Source organism: Carex rostrata, chromosome 17 (assembly GCF_964058835.1).
Source record: "Carex rostrata chromosome 17, lpCarRost1.2, whole genome shotgun sequence".
Lineage (NCBI taxonomy): Eukaryota > Viridiplantae > Streptophyta > Magnoliopsida > Poales > Cyperaceae > Carex > Carex rostrata.
In genome coordinates this window covers 1,973,833-1,993,518 of record NC_135934.1, presented here as the reverse complement: position 1 = coordinate 1,993,518, position 19,686 = coordinate 1,973,833, and the positions used below count along the sequence as shown (strand labels likewise).

The window sequence follows — 19,686 nt, the reverse complement described above, 5'->3', positions numbered from 1 at the left end:
TTGTGTTAATCGATTTTGTAATTATAACAAATTTTATTATAAACATAGTTATATATCATGGAAAACTGATAGATCCTTTGCTTATTTGATATGCACAGGTAATCTAAATTCTAAATATAAACAACTATATAATCCTGCGTTCAATAATTGTGTCATGCTATTTTTTGCATTTCACTTTACAATGTCAAGTATAAATATATAATGAATGCAATATATATGATATAAAACAATTCTAAAAAAAAGAAAAGAAACTGCATGCACAATTATCGGCCTTTCTTTTTAAGTACTATTAATTCGGATTAAGATTCCCTGTTACAAGTTCTCTATTACTATATTTATTTCAAATAGCTGAGAAGTGGTCCCACCAGAGTGCGTATCATATCTCAACTTTTGCGTGACCTACGTGTCCGGTGCCTATTCTTATGTGTGCTTTGACATTCGTGCAGAGCGTATTTAAACGGTTGGGATTTTCCATAAAGTCACGCAAAGTTTGAGATATCTCAGAGGATACGAATTCGTCCCACTAGCACTCGCAAATAGTCGCTGAAATGACTAAAAAGCCCCTGGCCTGGCCTGTCATTCGCTAGTGTACATCAGTCCTTTTTCTCTGGTCAATTTAAAATCTGACAACTTTGTAAAGAGATTTGTTAGAATCACATTAATTTAATTTATTTGGTCAGAGAACATTAATTCCAATTAAGCGTATACGCCTTAAACACAAAAACAATTAGCAAGGAAAATATTATAATTGGTGTCAATTAGAAGTCAAATGAGCGTGAGGGGTCTTCCCATTTGAAATTGAAACTACTGAGAAAATTAATATGAAATCGACCAAACTTTTGAAAAACCAACGACCGTTGTCAACCGTTCCCTCTTCTTTGTAGAAAAATTGAATTTGCATATTCTCTTCTTCAAAAAGGTTTTTTTTTTTGGAATTAAACCTACTTGGTTTGGTAAAAGCTGGCCAAACTTTTAAGGATAATTGCAATAATTAATACATGATTTGAGGACAAGGCATGAAAATTTAAGTTACATGGTGGAACATTATGTTGTATTAATTTTATTTAAAGAAAAGTATATTTCTCTGAGAAGCTTTGAGGGAAGGTAATTAATTCCTTGTCTCTTGGAGTAATTTAGGCAAGTAATAATTAATAGATTTCATGAATTCATATCCAAGAAAAAAGATTCGTTAATTCCAAGATATTATAAATTTTCCCCACCAAAAAAAAAAAAAATCACAAGAGCTGATAGCTACAGTAACTGATCATCACTGCGCAGTTATTTGATTGTTAAACTGGTCAAAATTATGTACATGTGAAATATTTCTTCATTAAAAAATGGCACCTTTAATAAGTACCTTGAAACAAGGATTAGGCATGGGGCTACTATATGACGAGTCCCCGCAGGTACCTGAGGTGCAATTGAAACAAATGGACGGCCTAGATTAATTTTATTCAGGCTGTTGAAGCTGTAGGGAGCTGCTTTAAGATTCGTGCCAAGTGAATGAACGGTTCAAATCACCACTTGCACCTCAGGTACCTGAGGTGATTCGGATTCCTACATGACTGTAGTCTAAACTTGGAACTGAAAAAAGGGCAGCGCCACATGCAAATTTTGCTCTTTTAAGCACCAAATTTCGGCGCCGATAGAGAGAGAAACAGAGAGAGGATTGGCGCCAAAACAAAAGAAATAAAGATAATAAATTAATAACGCACAATTTAATGTGGTAATACCAGAATATTTCATTCTCTCTCTCTATTTAAACCCTGCCTCTTTACCTTCCCTCTCATCATCTCTTTACTTCTCCAACTTCTTTGTTGCTTTTACACTTCTAAATTGCAAGCAACAAAAAAAATTAAATAAGATGGATGTGATGAAATTGATTGTTTACATGGTGGTGCTCTTGATTACACCAGTGGCATTTGCTGGGCATGACTATGCAAAGGCTCTTACAAAGAGTATACTGTTTTTTGAAGCACAGAGATCTGGGTATTTGCCAGATACTCAAAGAATCACATGGAGAGCTAATTCTGGCCTTCAAGATGGCAAAGCCAATGGGGTATACACACACACACACACACACACACATATATTCTCTCTGTTTTTCTTTAAAGTTGTTATCATGATTTTGATGGTACAAAAATTATGGTATTAATTTAACACCATATATATACTTGTGACACAAAAATGAGCAGATAGATCTTGTGGGAGGGTACTACGATGCGGGAGACAACGTGAAATTCGGGTTACCGATGGCATTCACGGTGACGATGATGGCATGGAGCATCATAGAGTATGGTAAACAGATGGCCTCCAGTGGAGAGCTTGGCCATGCAATGGATGCTGTCAAATGGGGCACTGACTATTTCATTAAGGCCCATCCTGAGCCCTATGTTCTCTACGGAGAGGTACATGCATTCAAGCTTATTATTTTTTCCTTTTTTAATTAATTAATGTTTTTGTGAGTAAAGACAAAGATTATATTTGATTGTTTGTCTTTTGTAGTATACTAAATATGGTACAAGTCAAAATAATATATTACAAATCAAAATAATAAGGTCAAAAGGGCAATGGGCTTTGTACGGTTGGCCCTAGTTATATTTGAAAAAAAAATATATAATTACAATGGATCCCACTTTATTTCTTTCTTGTTTTGAGTTCAATATCTTAGAAAAATGTAACTATAATAAATCCTAGCTTTATTTCTTTTTTGGGAAACCAGATATATATATATCGCTTAATTATTTGTATTGCACTCAAAATAACTCGCTGATTTCTAACATTGATTAATTTCTAAAATTTTATATTTCTATCATGATCAAACAGAAACAGTTATAAGTCTCTTTAAAATCAGAGATATATAGCAGTCATTAACATCAGGGCATAAAAACAGAGGCTGAACCTAGCAACCCTGTTACATTAAGACTGGTACAAACTTGGTCAAATATGGCCGAAATTTTTATTTATACCGTATAAAAATAAATAAACCAAAACATCCTAAATTATGGGGATTTCAAAAAATAACACGGCTCCTAACCAATCTGCGGCCTCATTCTTGGAGGGCCGCAGATTGGTTTGGAGGCCACATATTGACTTGGAGATTCTGATATTTTTCAAAATCCCCTCAAAACATGATTTTTTTTTGTTTATTTTATTTTTTGGGAATATGATATAAATAAAAATTTCGGCAAATATGGTATCATTAATTATTTATTAGATGCCCTTATCAAATGGCACTGATGGTAGTGTTGGCATACTCCTTCAAAACCTGGTATGGTTTACTGTATGAAGTAACAAAGTCATGGGCTCATGGGCTTTGTTTGTACGAGGTCAAGTTTTTTATTATTGTTCATTAAAAATTCAGTCCTTTAAAAATAGTTTGTGCTTTGTTAACCAACTTGGAAGAAATCAATTTAAGGTCCCTCTGTTTGACTTGTTGAGTCTTATAATTTATGAATCTAACCTTTTTTTATTAAGACTGCATAGTACAACCCTACAAAATCCAAATTTCAACCATCGGATTAAATCATCATAATACAAGGGTTGAATTGTTGAAAGATTAAAAACCAACACAAACAAAAGAAGTTAATTAGAAAGTACACACATTTAAATAGACAATTATGTTTGCCAGGAAGATAAATAAAAATATTTTTCTTAATTATTTTGAATTTGTAGCTTAGTAATACAATCATAACTGTGATATATTATTGTAACTTGACATGAGATGATGCATGATTTTGTAGGTTGGCGACGGTAACACAGACCATCAATGTTGGCAACGTCCGGAGGACATGACCACAAGCCGTCTAGCGTACCGAATCGATGCTGCAAATCCTGGATCTGATCTTGCAGCTGAGACAGCTGCAGCTATGGCATCAGCCTCTATGGTCTTTCATCAGTCCGATCCGGCATATTCAAATGAGCTTCTCGAACATGCTAAACAGGTAATTTTTAGCTGAAGTGTTATATTTTTGGGTACTAATGTGTAGCTTCCAAAGAAAGAAATACCATTTTTCATTTGTAAAGTTTGTAACAATTTTTTTTTTCTTTCCAAAGTTGGTTTCTTTCTCATATTAGAACATGCTTAGGTAACTAACTTACGGGATGTTATTAACTTCTTAGGGGCCCACTAATTGAAACTGTTGAGTGGTTCCTGGAAGGTTTAGAAAATTTTAAATTAGGTTTCATTCCATTGAGTCATGCTTCAGTTAGTAATTAGTATTGTTTCACACTAGACTATTAGTGGAATCTTGGTTGGAGGAAAAAAGACTATTATAACCTCAAATTTGTTTATTACTTTATTACATCAATTGTGGGCCTGTAAGACTCTACATTGCAACTATTATATCTTTTCAGGCCCAGTTAAAATTAAACATTTTCTTTTAAGGCCATTGCTACATAGCCCATATAGACATTTCTTGATATTATGTATTACTTAACACAGACAAAATACCCAATTAATAATTAACAACAACATGATTAGAAACTAACAGAGAACCTGAACTGTTGCAGTTGTTTGATTTTGCTGATAAATATCGGGGCAAGTACGACAGCAGCATCACTGTTGTACAGAAATACTACATGTCGATCAGCGGCTATGATGTAAGTCCAGTCGATAATTACAAATGATTGAATGGCTGAGATCTTTTGATATTCTTTTTCCACACTTATTGCCAAATTTTGCTTATCTTTTTCTCTCTTTTGTATATATTATAGGATGAGTTGCTCTGGGCTGCTGCATGGTTGTACCAGGCTACCAATGATAGGTATTACCTGGATTACCTCTCCAATAACGGCGATGCTCTTGGTGGGACCGGTTGGTCAGTGGCTGAGTTTGGTTGGGATGTGAAGTATGCAGGTGCACAGGTCCTTGCAACCAAGGTAAAGAAAAAATACTTTGTTTAATACTTTTTGAAGCTAAATTTTGAGCAATTAATGAGAGATTGGATACAGATTAATACTTTTTGAAGCTAATACAATCTTTATATATTTGTATAGTTCCTACTGCAAGGCAACGCAGGGGAGCACGCGGCGGTACTTGAACAGTACCAGCAAAAGGCTGAGTCATTTATGTGCGCATGCATTGGCAAGTCAAGCCAAAGTGTACAGAGGACACCTGGCGGATTGTTGTACAGGCAGAGCTGGAACAACCTCCAATTTGTCACAAGTGCTTCATTCCTCCTCTCTGTTTATTCTGACTACCTCGCTTCCGTTGGGAAGACAGCTCAGTGCGACTTTGGACCCGTGCAACCGTCTGAACTCCTCAACTTCGCTAAATCTCAGGTAGTTTTGTTTTTCAATTACTAATTTGAAATTTGATCGAGATTTTTCACGCTGGCAGTTTCTAGTGAATTAAATTTCTGCCAATTGCAGAAATGCAAAAGAAAATTAAAATATGAAATGAATATCTATGATAACATAAATCTGTGATTGTTCTGATATGATAATATTTTTTGTAGGTGGATTATATCCTGGGAGATAACCCAAGGGCAACAAGTTACATGGTAGGCTATGGTAACACGTACCCACAACAAGTGCACCACCGCGGTTCATCCATAGCATCCATCAAGGTGGACCCCAGTTTTGTAAGCTGCTCAGATGGGTATGCTACCTGGTTCGGCCGCAATGCCGGGGATCCAAATCTTCTGGATGGCGCTATTGTGGGTGGACCTGGTGCATATGACGACTTTGCAGACCAGAGAGACAATTATGAGCAGACCGAACCTACTACTTACAACAATGCACCGTTGCTTGGTGTATTGGCAAGACTTAATGCTGGAAGTAGTGGATTGAGTCAGTTACTTCCTGGTAAGTACAGTTCCCTGCAAATGACTTTATACAATTATCACTTGCTGAGTTAGGAATCAGGATCAATTGTTTGTCAATACTGCACAGATTTAAAATTCTTATTAATTAACACATGTAATTTATGTGTTCTTTGAAATTGGAAATTGAATTTGTTATTATGTCCAAAGGATCAAATTTTGGAAAATTGTGGAGCAGTTGATTTTGTGTTCTGACAATAAGCTTTGTTTATAGTTATGGTCCCTGCACCTGGAACACCAATCAAGAAGCAAAATCCAGTTGCATCTCCAAAGCCTTCACCAACACCTGGTAAATCATGAAATACAGCAATTATTTCTTCTTCTTTTTTTTTATCAAAATGAAATTATTTACTATATTTCTAAAGATAGTGTTATTCTGATAGATTTTTTTTTCCCCTTGTCTATTCTTTAGTGAGCAGAGCTCCTTCACCGATCAACATATCACAAAACTTAACCACATCATGGAGTAACCGAGGCAAAATCTACTACCGCTATTCCGTGATAGTCACCAACAATTCACCAAAAACCATTAAGGATCTCCACATCAGCATCTCCAAGCTGTACGGTCCGCTCTGGGGTCTAACCAAGTCGCGTTATGGGTACCGCTTCCCATCCTGGCTCGAGTCTTTACCCGTTGGAAAGAGCATTGAATTTGTGTACATTCATTCAGCATCACCGGCTGATATATGGGTCTCAGGTTACAAGCTTGTTTAAGGCTTGTAGGATAGTTAGAATATTTATATATGGAGAAAGGAGAGAAGAGATGCAAGTGCTCATCCTCTTTCTCTTATTTAAGAAAAATGATAGCATTTAGCATTAATTTTAGGTTTCGGAAGGGTTTGGAGGGATGGAAAAAATTTGTTGAGATGTTCATCCTCCATTTCCTCTTGTGTGAAGCAGCATTGAAGCAACAATGGATGTGTTCTTTGCTGCTTTTAGGTAGTTTGAGTTTTTTTATTTTAAGTTATTTTATTTGGAAGAATGTTGCCCTTATTGCTTGGAAATTGCAAAGGCTCTTACAAATTATGAGGAGATTGTTTTGTTTTTGAGTCTGAAAGATCTGAGTAATACCAGTTAATCAAAATACTATTTGAGCTGATTGCTGTGCTTTTAAGCTTGATCAGCATCTCATTAGAGGAGGCTCAAGTGCCCCATTGCTTAATGCCCCAATCATACCCCAACATTTTTATCTTCAATTTCAAAATTCAAACAAAAGATATGAACCGCTCAACATGATATCCACGCTAAAATGTGTTTAGAGATCAAATTTTATATTTTTTGAAATAATAAGTAATTTGTACCTATCTTAAAAAATAGTAAATTTTTTTTTTTTCAAAATATGTAAAATTTAATCTCAAAGCATATTTTAATGTGGATATCATGTTGAACGGTTCAAATCTTTTGTTTAAACTTTGAAATTGAAGATAAAAATATTGAGGTACAATTGGGACATGAAGTAATGGAATATTTGAGCCCTCCTTTTCATAATATAATATATGTATTTACTTGAGAAATTTCAAGAACAATAAAATATAGCTTATAATTTTAAAATTTGACTTTTAGAGTATATAATCTACCCTATATTAATTAATATCATGTTCATGAAAATGATAATATTTTATGTAAGTGTATCGTTAACTAAAATGACATAAAATTTACAACGCTCTATATTGAAGTTAATAAGTTTTAAATCGTTGGCACACTATCTTAATGCAGATAGGAAATTTGTTCAGTCGGACAAATTTCAATTTCTGTAATTTGTAGAGAAAAGCCCAAGGTCAGCCCTGACCATGTGAAACCCATGTCCGAACAAAGCCTGAGAAAAGCCCAAGTTCGACTCGGTTCAAAATATTCCCACATTATGTGACAACTATTCAACTTATATAACCTGATCTTTTACAAGTCTCACTGGCTGCACATGTGATGTGAATATGAGATTTAATTCTAAGTAGACCAAAAAGACTTAATTTTGCAAAAGAAATTTCTAAGCTGAACGAAAACACCTTTTAGCCACTTGTTACTAATCCAGCTCAATCAATTAAGGATTAAAAAATAGAGTAAAATGTAGAATTTACCCTACATTAGGATCAGCAAAAGGTCAATAAAGATGAATTCGGATCACCCCAGGTACCTGACGCAAGCAAATTGAAATGGACGGCTCATGATCGTTCATTTAACTTGGCACGAATCTCAAAGCACAAATAAATACTGGCTCCCTGCGCTATACGCCTATCACCGAATAGGCATTGTTTTTGATTTAATCTGGACCGTCCGTTTCAATTTGCTTGAGTCAGAAACTGGGAGGATTCGGATTCAAAAAATTAAGATACGGTGTAATATATAGACGGCCATATAACATAATATTTCCAAGGTTTAAGTAAATATAAAATATCCAACAAAAAATTAGCATAATATAGCATCATATAAGTAAACTAATTCTAATTCATGTTACGTACAGTGCAATTTTTCATGATACATGTCATAAGCTACCTTACATATTTATTTTGTTTTTTCATAAACCTATCGGAATAATGCTTGAATTTTTCTAAGAAAATTTCTCTTAATTGGCTTGTAACAAATCTACAAAAAAGGATGCTAGGTGCAAATACCAGTATTTCACAGCTGATTAAAGTTACGTTCCACATGGCACTGAAAGCACATATAGAAAAACTGAGTAATAAAAACCAGATTTAAGCTTAAGAAAGAATAAACGAACCATTCTAAAACCACATTTAATTGGTACAACAGAGAATATACAATCTTAATTAATTAGATTCATATCAAAGTTGTCATTATTCACCAAAAACAGACAACTTGTTGTTACACCTACGTCAAGTGGCCGACAGTACCCTCGACAAGATGTCACAAGGCGAAATAATACATATATAATTAAGGTTACGAACGGAAAATTAATATATATATAATATATATACCAATTAATAACACTCAACACTACCATGAACAACACAAACATATAATATATGTTATACAGCTAGTGTTTTGAAAATGTACATGGGATAACTCGTACAAACATGAACAAAAAGATAGCTTACGTACGATCGAGAAGCAACAAAACACCACAAGTAGAAGCGCGACGACTGTACTATTAAGTATATATATACATATATACATATAGACTATACCAAAATCTATACACAGTTTACAGTCACCGCTAGCTCCTGCATGTTGTCTACTTGAATCGATGCTCCATTCCATTCTTAGCGCCTGAAAACCAAGTATAATTCAGTAATAGCGCCAGTTTAAATGGAATCCGAGTTTCAACAATTCCTTAAATTAAAAATGAATGAGATTCAATAACTAACATAGAACGTACTGAATGTCATTTGCAATTGTATTTGCTAGTTTAAAACATTGCCAATTAATATATCCACAATGGATCCAAAACCTTACAAACTTTTAGTAATTAAAAGTTAGTAAAATATAACGTCTACCCGAACAATAAATCAGTACTGTTATATAACAAGAAGAATCAAACAAATTGATTAGTCAGCCTATCTAGCTATTTCAAAAACAAAACAAATTTAACAAATAATGAAATTTCAGATAAGACCTAACAAAAATTAAGAATAAATTAATTAGAGGGAGATAATCATATATACCTAAAGACTGATTGAGATACGGCCATGCGAACGGGGAAGCGATCGAGAGATTGCCGCACGAACAGTGAAGCGAGAGATGGGTGAGGTTTGAACCTGAGGGGGAGCTAGACATAACCGAGACGTGGCCGCACGAACCGCGAAGTGAGAGGCTGGTGAGGTTTGAACCTGGAGGGGAGGTAGACACCAGCGAGACGTCGCCGCACGAACAGTGAAGCGAGATAGAGGTGAGGTTTGAACCTTGGGGGGCTACACTAGACCAAGATGTGGGAGCACCAATCATTACGTGAGAGATAGACGAGGTTTGAACATGAGGGGTAGCTAGATGCGACCGAGATGTGACTGCACGACCGGGGAAGAGAGAGATAGGTGAGGTTTGAACCTGAGAAGGTGCTACACGCGATCGAGACATGGGCGCGCACCGTGAAGCGAGAGACAGGTGAGGTTTGAATCCGGAGCTAGCTAGGTTACCTAGCTACAGTGATGTAAGAGAGGGGAGTATTGAACCATGGGAAGGTGCTACACGCGACCGAAACATGGGCACACGAAGCGAGAGAAAGGTGAGGTTTAAATCTGGGGGGAAGCACGCGACCGAAACAAGGTTGCACAAGCGGTGAAGCGAGAGACAGCTCAGACAGGTGTCAACCTGTGAGGAGACAGAGGCGGCTTAAGAGTTAACACTCTTAAGAGACTGGACAGGTGTCAAGTGTCAACCTGTGTCGCCGAGGAGTCCGAGTCCCTCGTCCGACCGAGGGTGTTAAAGAGTTTACGGAATGAATCGAATGCGAGCCCATACGCCATACGGCCTAAAAAGGCCCTCCCGTAATCGGCTCGTTAAATTTTAATTATTCGGATCTGACTCGAACTTTTAGCTCTGTGCCAAGTGTCAACAGAGCCTGGTGCAGCAAAACTCAGGTAGCGTAACTGCGTAAGTCCATTTACCGTGGGTCCCAGCAAAGCAGCTCTAATTTGCAAAGGTACTTTTTTTTCCCAATATAATAACATCTTCGTCTTTTCATTAGTATCTTACTCGATTTATATACATCTAACTCGTCTTATTACTTTTTTTAGTTGTGCCAAATAATATGTCGCAGTTTATTTCTTTTTACTATTAACTACTGTAGTATGTAGACATCATTTTATTGAGAAAATTTATAACTATTTTATTTTAAAAATTTAACGGCTCAGGTGTTATGCAATACATGTCATAGAGAAAACCTTAATCGTGTTAACATCCAAACTTCGGCCCGGTAGAGGATCCAACTCCACAAGCCAGAACATAACCCGGCCCAAATTAATCATTTGAGGCTTCCAATGAATAGGGATAAATGTACCTGGTGTAAACCGTAATTACCGCACCTTTACCTATATTCTTCTCCTGCACGCTCAACCCCACAACTCAAATACTTCACTGTTCTTGCCACCAATTAATAAACCAAATCTATTCGTAAATAATGTGAGTCGCTGATAAATCAGTTTGATTCTCCATTAATTGATAACTAGCAGCTGCAATTGACAAAACTTGTTACAGGGAACAATCTGTCAATCTGAGATCATCACTCATGGCAGCGCCGAGTCTGGTGGATAAGTGCATTGAGTCGGCGACGGCCACGGCGGAGGCGGTGGAGAGGTGGCGGAGGCTGCGGCGGACCCTCGAGCGACTACCTTCCCACCTCGCCGATCAACTCCTTGCACGCCTAATAAGCCGCAAGCTCGTCTTCCCCTCCTTGCTAGAGTATGCGCCTCTTCCTCTCTCCTTCTATTTGCTAAGTAATATACTACTTGAATTCTTCCTTGGCGTGCAGATAGTTTAGGAATGTGGGGGTGCTAGGTTTGGGAATAATGAGTTTTTGCCCTCCCCGCCTATTTAGATTTGCTATCAAGATACAAAAGAAATTTTTTTTTTCATTTCACCTTGATCTATGCAATCGTAGTCTTAGAAAGCGGATTCACCTTGATCCCTCTCAAGAGATAAGTTGTGTTGTTATTACTGTGGATTGTATAACTTCTGTACAACCCATTAACTTTTTTCATCCTAATTATTGTATATATTATAGATACATCTTTTAATTTTCATGCCTATTTTTTCTATCATATCAGAGTTTTTCAGCATTCAGTTGAGAAGATCAATTTATCTGGAGAGTACATCGTAGATGGTGAATGGTTAGCCTACCTTGGTTCTTTTCGGTGCTTGCACTCACTAAAACTTGCCGATTGCCGAGGTGTCAGTAGTTCTTCAATATGGCCACTTGCTGGTATGACTGTGTTTGGTTTGTCCATTGATAGATTTTGTTGTGTATCTCTCCAAATTTCTTAAATTTTTCCAAAACTTACCAATCCTATTCTAAGTTTACATAATGGCAAATAGAAAAGAAGTATGGTTAGTGTTATCATCTTGTTAACTTTATTGGATTAGGGGATCAGAAGGTTTGCTTTTTTGGTTTGCTCACCTTAATATTTCTCTCTTGGTATGCTTACCTTGTGTTTTGAGATTTGGGTGGGTTTTAAATTTTTTTTTTTCAAACTTACTAACTAGTTCTTCTGGAGTTGGTTGCAACTTGCAAACAATTTGTTACCATAACTGGTGGAACATTTTGTCCTTGTGTTTAGTTCCGTTCCGTGGTGAAATTAGCCTTAATTTGTTGTAACACAGATTAAATATTGACCAAAACCTATAAGAAAATCAAGGATTCTATCCTGACCTTGAAATTTTAGTTATTGTTAATATAAAATGTCAGGAATAAGCTATTTACAAGCACATCGCTTTCTTAACAGGAATAGATGCACTAAAAGAGTTAGACCTATCAAGATGTGAAAAATTTACTGATGCTGGTGTCAATCACATCATAACAATTCAAAGCCTTGAGAAACTATACTTGTGCCAGACTGGTGTGACTGCTAGTGGAGTCAAGCTCCTTTCTACACTTAGCAACCTCTCTGCTCTAGATTTGGGGGGCATTTATGTAACAGACGAGGCTCTCTCATCATTACAGGTATAACCTAGCAACCCAACACTTATGTCCTAGATTGATCCTGTACCTTGCAATAGTACCCTCTTTCTTAGCACTGTATTTGACAAATGTGGGGGGGTGGGGGGGTGTGGAGGTTGTTGAACTCAAGAGATGAGGTGAATAAAATGTTAGAGAGATATTCCTTATCGGGCAAGTTGTATTAGTCATATCTTTGGTAAATGTCATGTTGACTTTGTTCTGTATATCCGTGCATAATGCAGAGTATCAGATATACCCGCATTATGCTTCTTAACCCTGAAAGTTTTTTTTTAGGTTAACCCTGGAAGTTGTAGAACATATTTGATTATAACCCCCATATAACATGAAAGGATGCTTGCAATTTACTTGAAGATAGTCAGGCTATCAGTCCTGATTTTCTTAATGTCCTTTCATCCTCCTGCATTTGTTTACTAAAAGACACTCAGAGTATCTCTCCTAAAAATGTTCATTTGTGCATATTTGCGGAAGAAAAGAGTAGTTTTGGTATTGTATGAATGCATGATATTTGGTGTTTTGTTGGCTTACATATTTTAAGTTAAAATGCGAGGTACATATTTGAGGAGAAATATCATTCATTCATACAATACCAAATGTTCACTTCTGCATATTTGGTGTTTTGTTGCCTTGGTGCATATAATCTGGCCTACATATTTTAGCCAGACTAACTTGGAGTTGTCTTTTTCTTCTGATTTAGGTTTTAACAAAACTTGAGCACTTGGATTTATGGGGAAGCAGAATCACTGATGCTGGTGCCCCCATATTAAAGGCCTTCACTAGACTTGGTTCTCTCAGCTTGCTATGGACCACTGTCACAACCTTACCATTGCTCCCTCCGCTAAGAACCCTTAACATGAGTAACTGCACCATCAATTCCATTTTTATGGGGCCCCACTCTTCGGGTGGTGTGCCCTTATCCAAACTCATTGTCACAGGATGCATGTTTAAAAATGCAGAAAAAGCACTTTCTGGTGTAGACTTGAATTGTGTGACTTCTCTTGACTTGTCTGGAAGTTTGTCCAATAGCTTTGGTTTCTTAGAAAAATTGGAAAATTTAGAGCATTTGAATCTGGGATTCTGTGGGATTACTGACGCTACATTAGAAACTATCGCAAAAAATGGAGATGGTTTGAGATATTTGGATTTGAAGCATACAAAGGTTACCTCCAATGGGATTTCAGTTTTGGCTGGTGCAGTACCAAAACTAGAATTCCTCTCTTTGGCTAGCACGATGATTGATGACTTTGCTCTCTCTTATATCAGCATGATGCCTTCTTTGCAAACTCTGGATTTGAGCCAAACAAGAATTAAAGGTTTTTTTAATTCAGTTATTTATTTTCTACATAAGATATGGTTACCTTCAAATAACTAAATGGTTGTTGTTTACCCATGCCAGGTTATATGCACCAAGGTGACAATTCAGTTAAGATGCCATCTTCTTGTAGGCTTGTGGACCTAATTCACTTGAAGAGCCTAAATTTGGAGGGGATCCAACTGAGAGATGAAGCCATAAACCCCTTACTAAATCTTAGAAATCTAGAATATCTATATTTGAAAAGTGAACACCTGTCAGATTCATCCTTCCAAACATTGGCACCTTTCTCAGGCTTGAAGTGTCTTGGATTTCAAGGGGCTGTTTTGACCGATTCGGGATTTCTCTCTTATGTGCCCCATGAAAACCTGAAAAAACTTGATTTGAGAGATTGTTGGCTATTAACTCAAGAGGCAATATCCTCGTTTTGTAAAAGATATCCTAAGATTGACTTGGTGCATGAGCTAAATGATTTCCAAGTTAATTCAAACACAATGCGTGATCAAAACCAAGTTAAACAAAGAAGGGCAAGAAGGGAAGAGCAAAATGGGGCTTCCAACGCTCCCTTTGCAGGTCAATTTACTGTTAATCTGTTCTATATCAACAAAATTATGGCTTCATTTTTGCAGATCTGTTCTAAATCTTGTACTTATATGAAGAGTGAGGCTGTGATACTATGCATAGCGCATATTGGTCCGTACTATGGATTAATATTTTTATTTTCAAAGTCCAAACAATCAATCTGAACTGTTCAACATGATCTCTATATGAAAATGTACTTGTAGATCAAATATTACATATTTTAGAATTGTTTTACTACTTTCTTTTAGATAGGTAGAAAATCACTAGATCGAAAGATTCTAGACCATTCAAAAGTAGTGATTTTTTACCTATCTAAAAAATAGCACAAAAATTAAAAAAATGTAAAATTTAATCTGCAAATAATTTTCATATAAAAATCATGTTAAACAGTTCAGATGGACTATTTAGAAAATGAAAATATTGATTCGTAGTATGGACCGATCTGCACTATGAATATTACGATAGCCTCACTCATATAAATTTGTAGACACATCTGATGGAGCATTTTCTTTTCTTTGGAATAGATGAGAGAATAAGATATACAAGAGAGGAATTAATACAATTGCAACATTCCACGGAACCTGGTTATCACATTGACCTCCCTCATATTCCACCTGAGTTGAAGAGGACAGAGTGAGCTATTTCTCATACCTACCCATCTGCAAAAGATGGATTTTGGCCAGAATGTAAAATCTCTATATTCAGTAGAAGAGTGGGGTAGAATGTTCACAGATGTCTGAATAATAGGATTTTGTTATCTGAATGTAAAATCTCTATATTCAGTACAAGAATGAGATGAGTTCTTTCCAATCGATGTTTTGGATTTGTCATCGGGTGTTGAATAATATGCAACTGCAAACGTATTTTAAGTTTTTAATGGAGTACTTGTTATTTGTACATGTTTTCAGTTCATGTTTCTTGTGGGCTACCATCCCTTTTGGTGGTTAAGTGTACCAAGTATATGACAGTAACTTTTTTGGTCTGTTGCGGCATTTTAAACAAATTTTACAGTAACTTTTCCATATTGTCATTGCTGCAAATTAGAATGGATCCAATGGTTCGGATTTTTCATTTGAAGTCATTTTAAAGAAAAAGTAATTAGTCATATAAATACATTATTCATAGAGTAAATTGGTTCTGACGATTTGGATTTGTCATTTGAAGTTATTATGATATTTTTTTTTGAGCTTTCCAAAAAATTGGTGAGCTTAAGAACACCCTAATTATACTCTTATTATTGTTGCTCATGATTATTTTTATTTTCAAACAAAAAAATGATTACTTTTTTTAAATAAATTACTTATGTTGTTACATATTATTTATTTAAAACAGTAAAATACTAAAATTGTACTAGATATTTGTATGTCGTTGCATTATCATCCGTAAGCATTTTCGTTTAATCGATGGGCGGCATATCCTGTCCGTCCGTTTAGGATTCCTTAGTATTTTACGGAAATTTTTTATTGATAGAAATTAATAAAAAAGTTGAAAGAGAATTAGAAAGAGTACATGAATTGTAATATTGATAGAAAGATCGGTATAAATTTTACCGATCCTAAAATTTAAAAGAGTTTAGATCGGCAAGAGTTTTACCGATCTAAACATTGAAATATTTTGTACCCATCGGTAATTGGTCCATGGTGAAAGTCTTTATTCATGTGATGTCAATGCATGCCATGCATTGGTCCATATGTACATTTTGAAAGTTCTCAAAATGAAATGATTGGTTGAAGGTTTTGATAGGTAATTTGTTTACCGATACAAACAATATTTTAATATAACAAAAGAGATTCTTACCGGTCAATGTTTGAATGTATATAATATTATTTTAATATAAAATCGGCTACAAAAGAGATTCTTACCGATAGAAGCAATCATTTTATATTAAAATGTTTGAATGTTTAGATCGGTAAAACTCTTTTAAATTTTAGGATCGGTAAAATTTATACCGATCTTTCTATCAATATTACAATTCATGTACTCTTTCTATTTCTTTTTCAACTTTTTTATTAATTTCTATCAATAAAAAATTTCCGTATTTTACGCCACTGATTTCAATTGGCCCCGGAATTCAGATCCTCCCCGGTACCGTAATAGGGAATCTTTTAGAATTATTTGATCTAGACCGTTCATTTTAACTTGGCACGAATCACAAAGCCCAATAATACTGCTCCAGCACTAGCCCGAATCTCAAAGCGGATGAAAGTTAATCTCAAACCGTAAAGTGAAGGGAAACTTTTACAATATTGGAGAGAATACTTGGCCCCGCTATCTCATCTCTCTCTTTTAGACTTTTACTATTAACCAATGCTCGTCTCTACTGCTCACTTCACCTCCTACATCTCTCCTGCTAATCGCCATGGCGACCCCAATTTCCCTACCATCCATTCCCCACCCATCGCCTCTTCCCCATACCAAACTTTCCTCCACCAAACCTAAACCGAGTCGAGCACCAACTACTCCATTCGAGCAGTACAAAAACCAAGTCATCCGCCTGGCCGAGGGGGGCCAGCTCGACGCAGCCGTGAAAACCCTCTCAACAATGCCATTTAAACCTGATCTGGTATCCTTCTCTGTTCTCATTCGATCGTGCATTCGTGAGAGAGACCTACGCCATGGCCGAGAATTGCATCGGCTTTTGCTCTCCTCTGGACTTGAACTTGACACCGCTATTTGTAATTCTCTCATTACTATGTACTCAAAAGGAGGCGATTACGGCATGGCGTATTCAATCTTCAACAAATTAGGTATATTTTCTACTGTTGCTATTCCCTGTTGTGTAATAGCTGCTGTAAGTTGGTGTTTATGCTAGAAAATTTGTACCTTTCATTAGATAGAAGTATGACAAAAGTATTGCCAAAATATTGCTTAAAACACACAATATTCAATTTGATAACAGTAGATTGACTAAAGGATAAGATATGCTGGTATTCCTGCAGATTTCATTTGCACAGGATATAAGAAAATAAATGCTTCGGAATATGAACTATCTGGAAACTGTGTTTTCACCGATTTGTTTTTTTTTTTTATATTTAAATCAGGTGTCGATTGTAACCTGGTCTCTTGGGCTTCTATTATCAGCTCAGCTGCTGAAAATAGAAGGCAAAGAGATGCACTTAAATTGTTCTGCAAAATGCTTGATTCAGGCCTTGCACCAGAGGTCTATACGTTTTGTGCGGTTATAAAGGCATGTTCAAGTCATGAGTTTTTCTGGTTAGGTTGGGTCGTTCTTGCATTTGTAATAAAGACTGGGTCATTGAGGGAAAGCGGGGCTGTGGTTTCTGCTTTGATAGACATGTTTGCTGAAAATAATGATTTGAGATCTGCACGCAAGGTGTTTGACGCATCGTCTCATAGGAATGTGCTTCTATGGACTCAGTTAATAACTCGGTATGGCCAAAAGGGGTTTGCAAAAGAGGCAGTTGAATTATTTACAGAAATGATGCTTGATGGTGAGTTTCCGCCCGACCGGTTTACATTAAGCAGTGCTCTATCGGCATGCACAGAGTTAGAATATATTAAATTGGGGAGACAATTGCATTCTTTTGCAATTAGAACTGGCCAAGTTGATACATCTGTGGGCTGCACCCTAGTTGACATGTATGCAAAATGTGAAAGTGGGAATTTGAAGGATGCAAGTAAAGTGTTTGACACAATGCCTGTTCAAACCGTTATATCATGGACAGCTCTTATGTCAGGTTATGTGCAAAAAGGAGGAAACAAGGAAGCTCTGGACTTGTTTATTGAGATGATTTTGGAGGGAGGCGTGAAACCAAATTTTTTGACTTACTCAACCATCCTAAAAGCTTGTGCAAATATGTCGGACCTGGCTATAGGCCGGCAAATCCATGCCCATCTCGCAAAATGGGGCCTCTCCTCTGTTAGTGTTGTTGGCAATGCCTTGATCAACATGTACTCGAACTCTGGTTCCATGGAAGAGGCGCGTAAGGCTTTTGATCAACTTCATACCCAAAATATGGTCTCTTACAATGCGATACTAAATGACAATGTGACAAATGCCTGTAAAGAAGAAGCCCTTGGGAATGCACGTCAGTCCAAAAGTACGGTAAGGGGTGGAAATGCATTTACATTTGCTAGCTTGTTAAGTGGGGCCGCTCGTGTAGGTCTACTGAGTAAAGGTCAGAAATTGCATGCTCAGTTGCTTAAAGCGGGATATGAGTCTGATTTACCCATTTGCAACTCCCTTATTTCAATGTACTCAAGATGCGGGTATTTAGATGATGCATGCAGAGTGTTCGATGAAATGTCCTGCCGAAACTTTATATCATGGACTTCCATGATTACAGGCTATGCAAAACATGGTTATGCCGAGAGAGCACTTGAGCTGTTTGATGAAATGATTTCTACTGGTGTGAGACCAAATGAGGCTACATATACGGCTGTGCTGACAGCATGTAGCCATGCAGGTCTAGTACACCAAGGAAAGGAATATTTTAATTCCATGCAAAATGTGCACAAAATTGTACCCAGAATGGAGCATTATGCGTGCATGGTTGATCTATTAAGTCGCTCAGGCCTTCTAGATGAGGCTACAAATTTTATTTATTCAATGCCTATTAAGGCTGATGTGTTGGTTTGGAGAACACTACTCGGTGCATGCAAGGTTCATGGAAATGTCGAACTCGGTGAAGTTGCTGCTAAAAAAATATTGGAAAGTGAGCCACAAGACTCGGCGGCACATGTTTTACTTTCAAATATATATGCAAAGGCTGGCAAATGGGATGAGGTTGCTAAAATTAGGGTTTCAATGAAGGAACGTAACGTGAATAAAGAGGCCGGGATAAGTTGGCTAGAAATAGAGAATGTTATACATGAATTCCACGTGGGTGACACGTGTCACCCGCGTGCCGAGGAGGTGTATGAAAAGTTACATGATTTGATCAGAGAAATTAAGGAAATGGGATATGTGCCTGATGTGAGTTGTGTGTTGCATGATATAGAAGATGAACTGAAGGAACAGTTTTTGCTTCAACACAGTGAGAAAATAGCAGTTGCATTCGGGCTGATATCAGTTTCGGGTTCAAAACCAATAAGGGTGTTTAAGAACTTGCGAGTGTGTGCAGATTGTCATAGTGCTATCAAGTTTATTTCGAAAGCCACAAAACGGGACATAATCCTAAGGGACACTAATAGATTTCATAGATTTAGTAATGGCCACTGTTCTTGTGATGAGTATTGGTGAAGCTACACTTGACTTTTAGTTGTAAATTATTGTTGCTTTGTCATGTTTCATGTATTCACCAATTTTGTTAAGATTTTCTACAAAGGATTTTCATTTGTTGTGTCTTGTAAGTACAAATCAAGGATGTAAGATTTACTTG

General features: G+C 36.6%; 3 protein-coding genes across 3 annotated transcripts; all 3 read left to right on the top strand.

Moving 5' to 3' along the window:
• The first annotated feature begins 1,788 nt into the window (after positions 1 to 1,788).
• Positions 1,789 to 6,886, top strand: LOC144568153 (endoglucanase 19-like). Its single transcript, XM_078318398.1, has 9 exons — positions 1,789 to 2,059; positions 2,196 to 2,408; positions 3,744 to 3,944; positions 4,513 to 4,602; positions 4,717 to 4,881; positions 4,999 to 5,283; positions 5,460 to 5,808; positions 6,040 to 6,114; positions 6,238 to 6,886. Exons 1-9 carry the CDS (start codon positions 1,865 to 1,867, stop codon positions 6,537 to 6,539), a joined length of 1,875 nt encoding a protein of 624 aa, XP_078174524.1. The 5' UTR covers positions 1,789 to 1,864; the 3' UTR covers positions 6,540 to 6,886.
• A 4,068-nt stretch (positions 6,887 to 10,954) lies between these two features.
• LOC144568552 (Leucine-rich repeat (LRR) family protein) lies at positions 10,955 to 15,239 on the top strand. The gene is made up of 6 exons (XM_078318916.1): positions 10,955 to 11,177; positions 11,543 to 11,697; positions 12,218 to 12,435; positions 13,148 to 13,763; positions 13,847 to 14,335; positions 14,869 to 15,239. Exons 1-6 carry the CDS (start codon positions 11,005 to 11,007, stop codon positions 14,979 to 14,981), a joined length of 1,764 nt encoding a protein of 587 aa, XP_078175042.1. The 5' UTR covers positions 10,955 to 11,004; the 3' UTR covers positions 14,982 to 15,239.
• Positions 15,240 to 16,604: 1,365 nt separating this feature from the next.
• Positions 16,605 to 19,636, top strand: EMB2261 (Tetratricopeptide repeat (TPR)-like superfamily protein). Its single transcript, XM_078318395.1, has 2 exons — positions 16,605 to 17,091; positions 17,386 to 19,636. The coding sequence occupies exons 1-2, from the start codon at positions 16,704 to 16,706 to the stop codon at positions 19,545 to 19,547; spliced, it is 2,550 nt and encodes an 849-aa protein (XP_078174521.1). The 5' UTR covers positions 16,605 to 16,703; the 3' UTR covers positions 19,548 to 19,636.
• The last annotated feature ends 50 nt before the right edge of the window (positions 19,637 to 19,686 follow it).

Excerpts from the sequence above, each read along its gene's own strand:
- LOC144568153 (XM_078318398.1), top strand. The coding sequence starts at position 1,865 with ATGGATGTGATGAAATTGATTGTTTACATGGTGGTGCTCTTGATTACA. Across the intron at positions 2,409-3,743 it reads CCTATGTTCTCTACGGAGAG|GTTGGCGACGGTAACACAGA; the intron begins GTACATGCATTC and ends ATGATTTTGTAG. Across the intron at positions 4,603-4,716 it reads TGTCGATCAGCGGCTATGAT|GATGAGTTGCTCTGGGCTGC; the intron begins GTAAGTCCAGTC and ends TATATATTATAG.
- LOC144568552 (XM_078318916.1), top strand. The coding sequence starts at position 11,005 with ATGGCAGCGCCGAGTCTGGTGGATAAGTGCATTGAGTCGGCGACGGCC. Across the intron at positions 12,436-13,147 it reads AGGCTCTCTCATCATTACAG|GTTTTAACAAAACTTGAGCA; the intron begins GTATAACCTAGC and ends CTTCTGATTTAG. Across the intron at positions 14,336-14,868 it reads TTCCAACGCTCCCTTTGCAG|ATGAGAGAATAAGATATACA; the intron begins GTCAATTTACTG and ends TCTTTGGAATAG.
- EMB2261 (XM_078318395.1), top strand. The coding sequence starts at position 16,704 with ATGGCGACCCCAATTTCCCTACCATCCATTCCCCACCCATCGCCTCTT. Across the intron at positions 17,092-17,385 it reads TTCAATCTTCAACAAATTAG|GTGTCGATTGTAACCTGGTC; the intron begins GTATATTTTCTA and ends TATTTAAATCAG.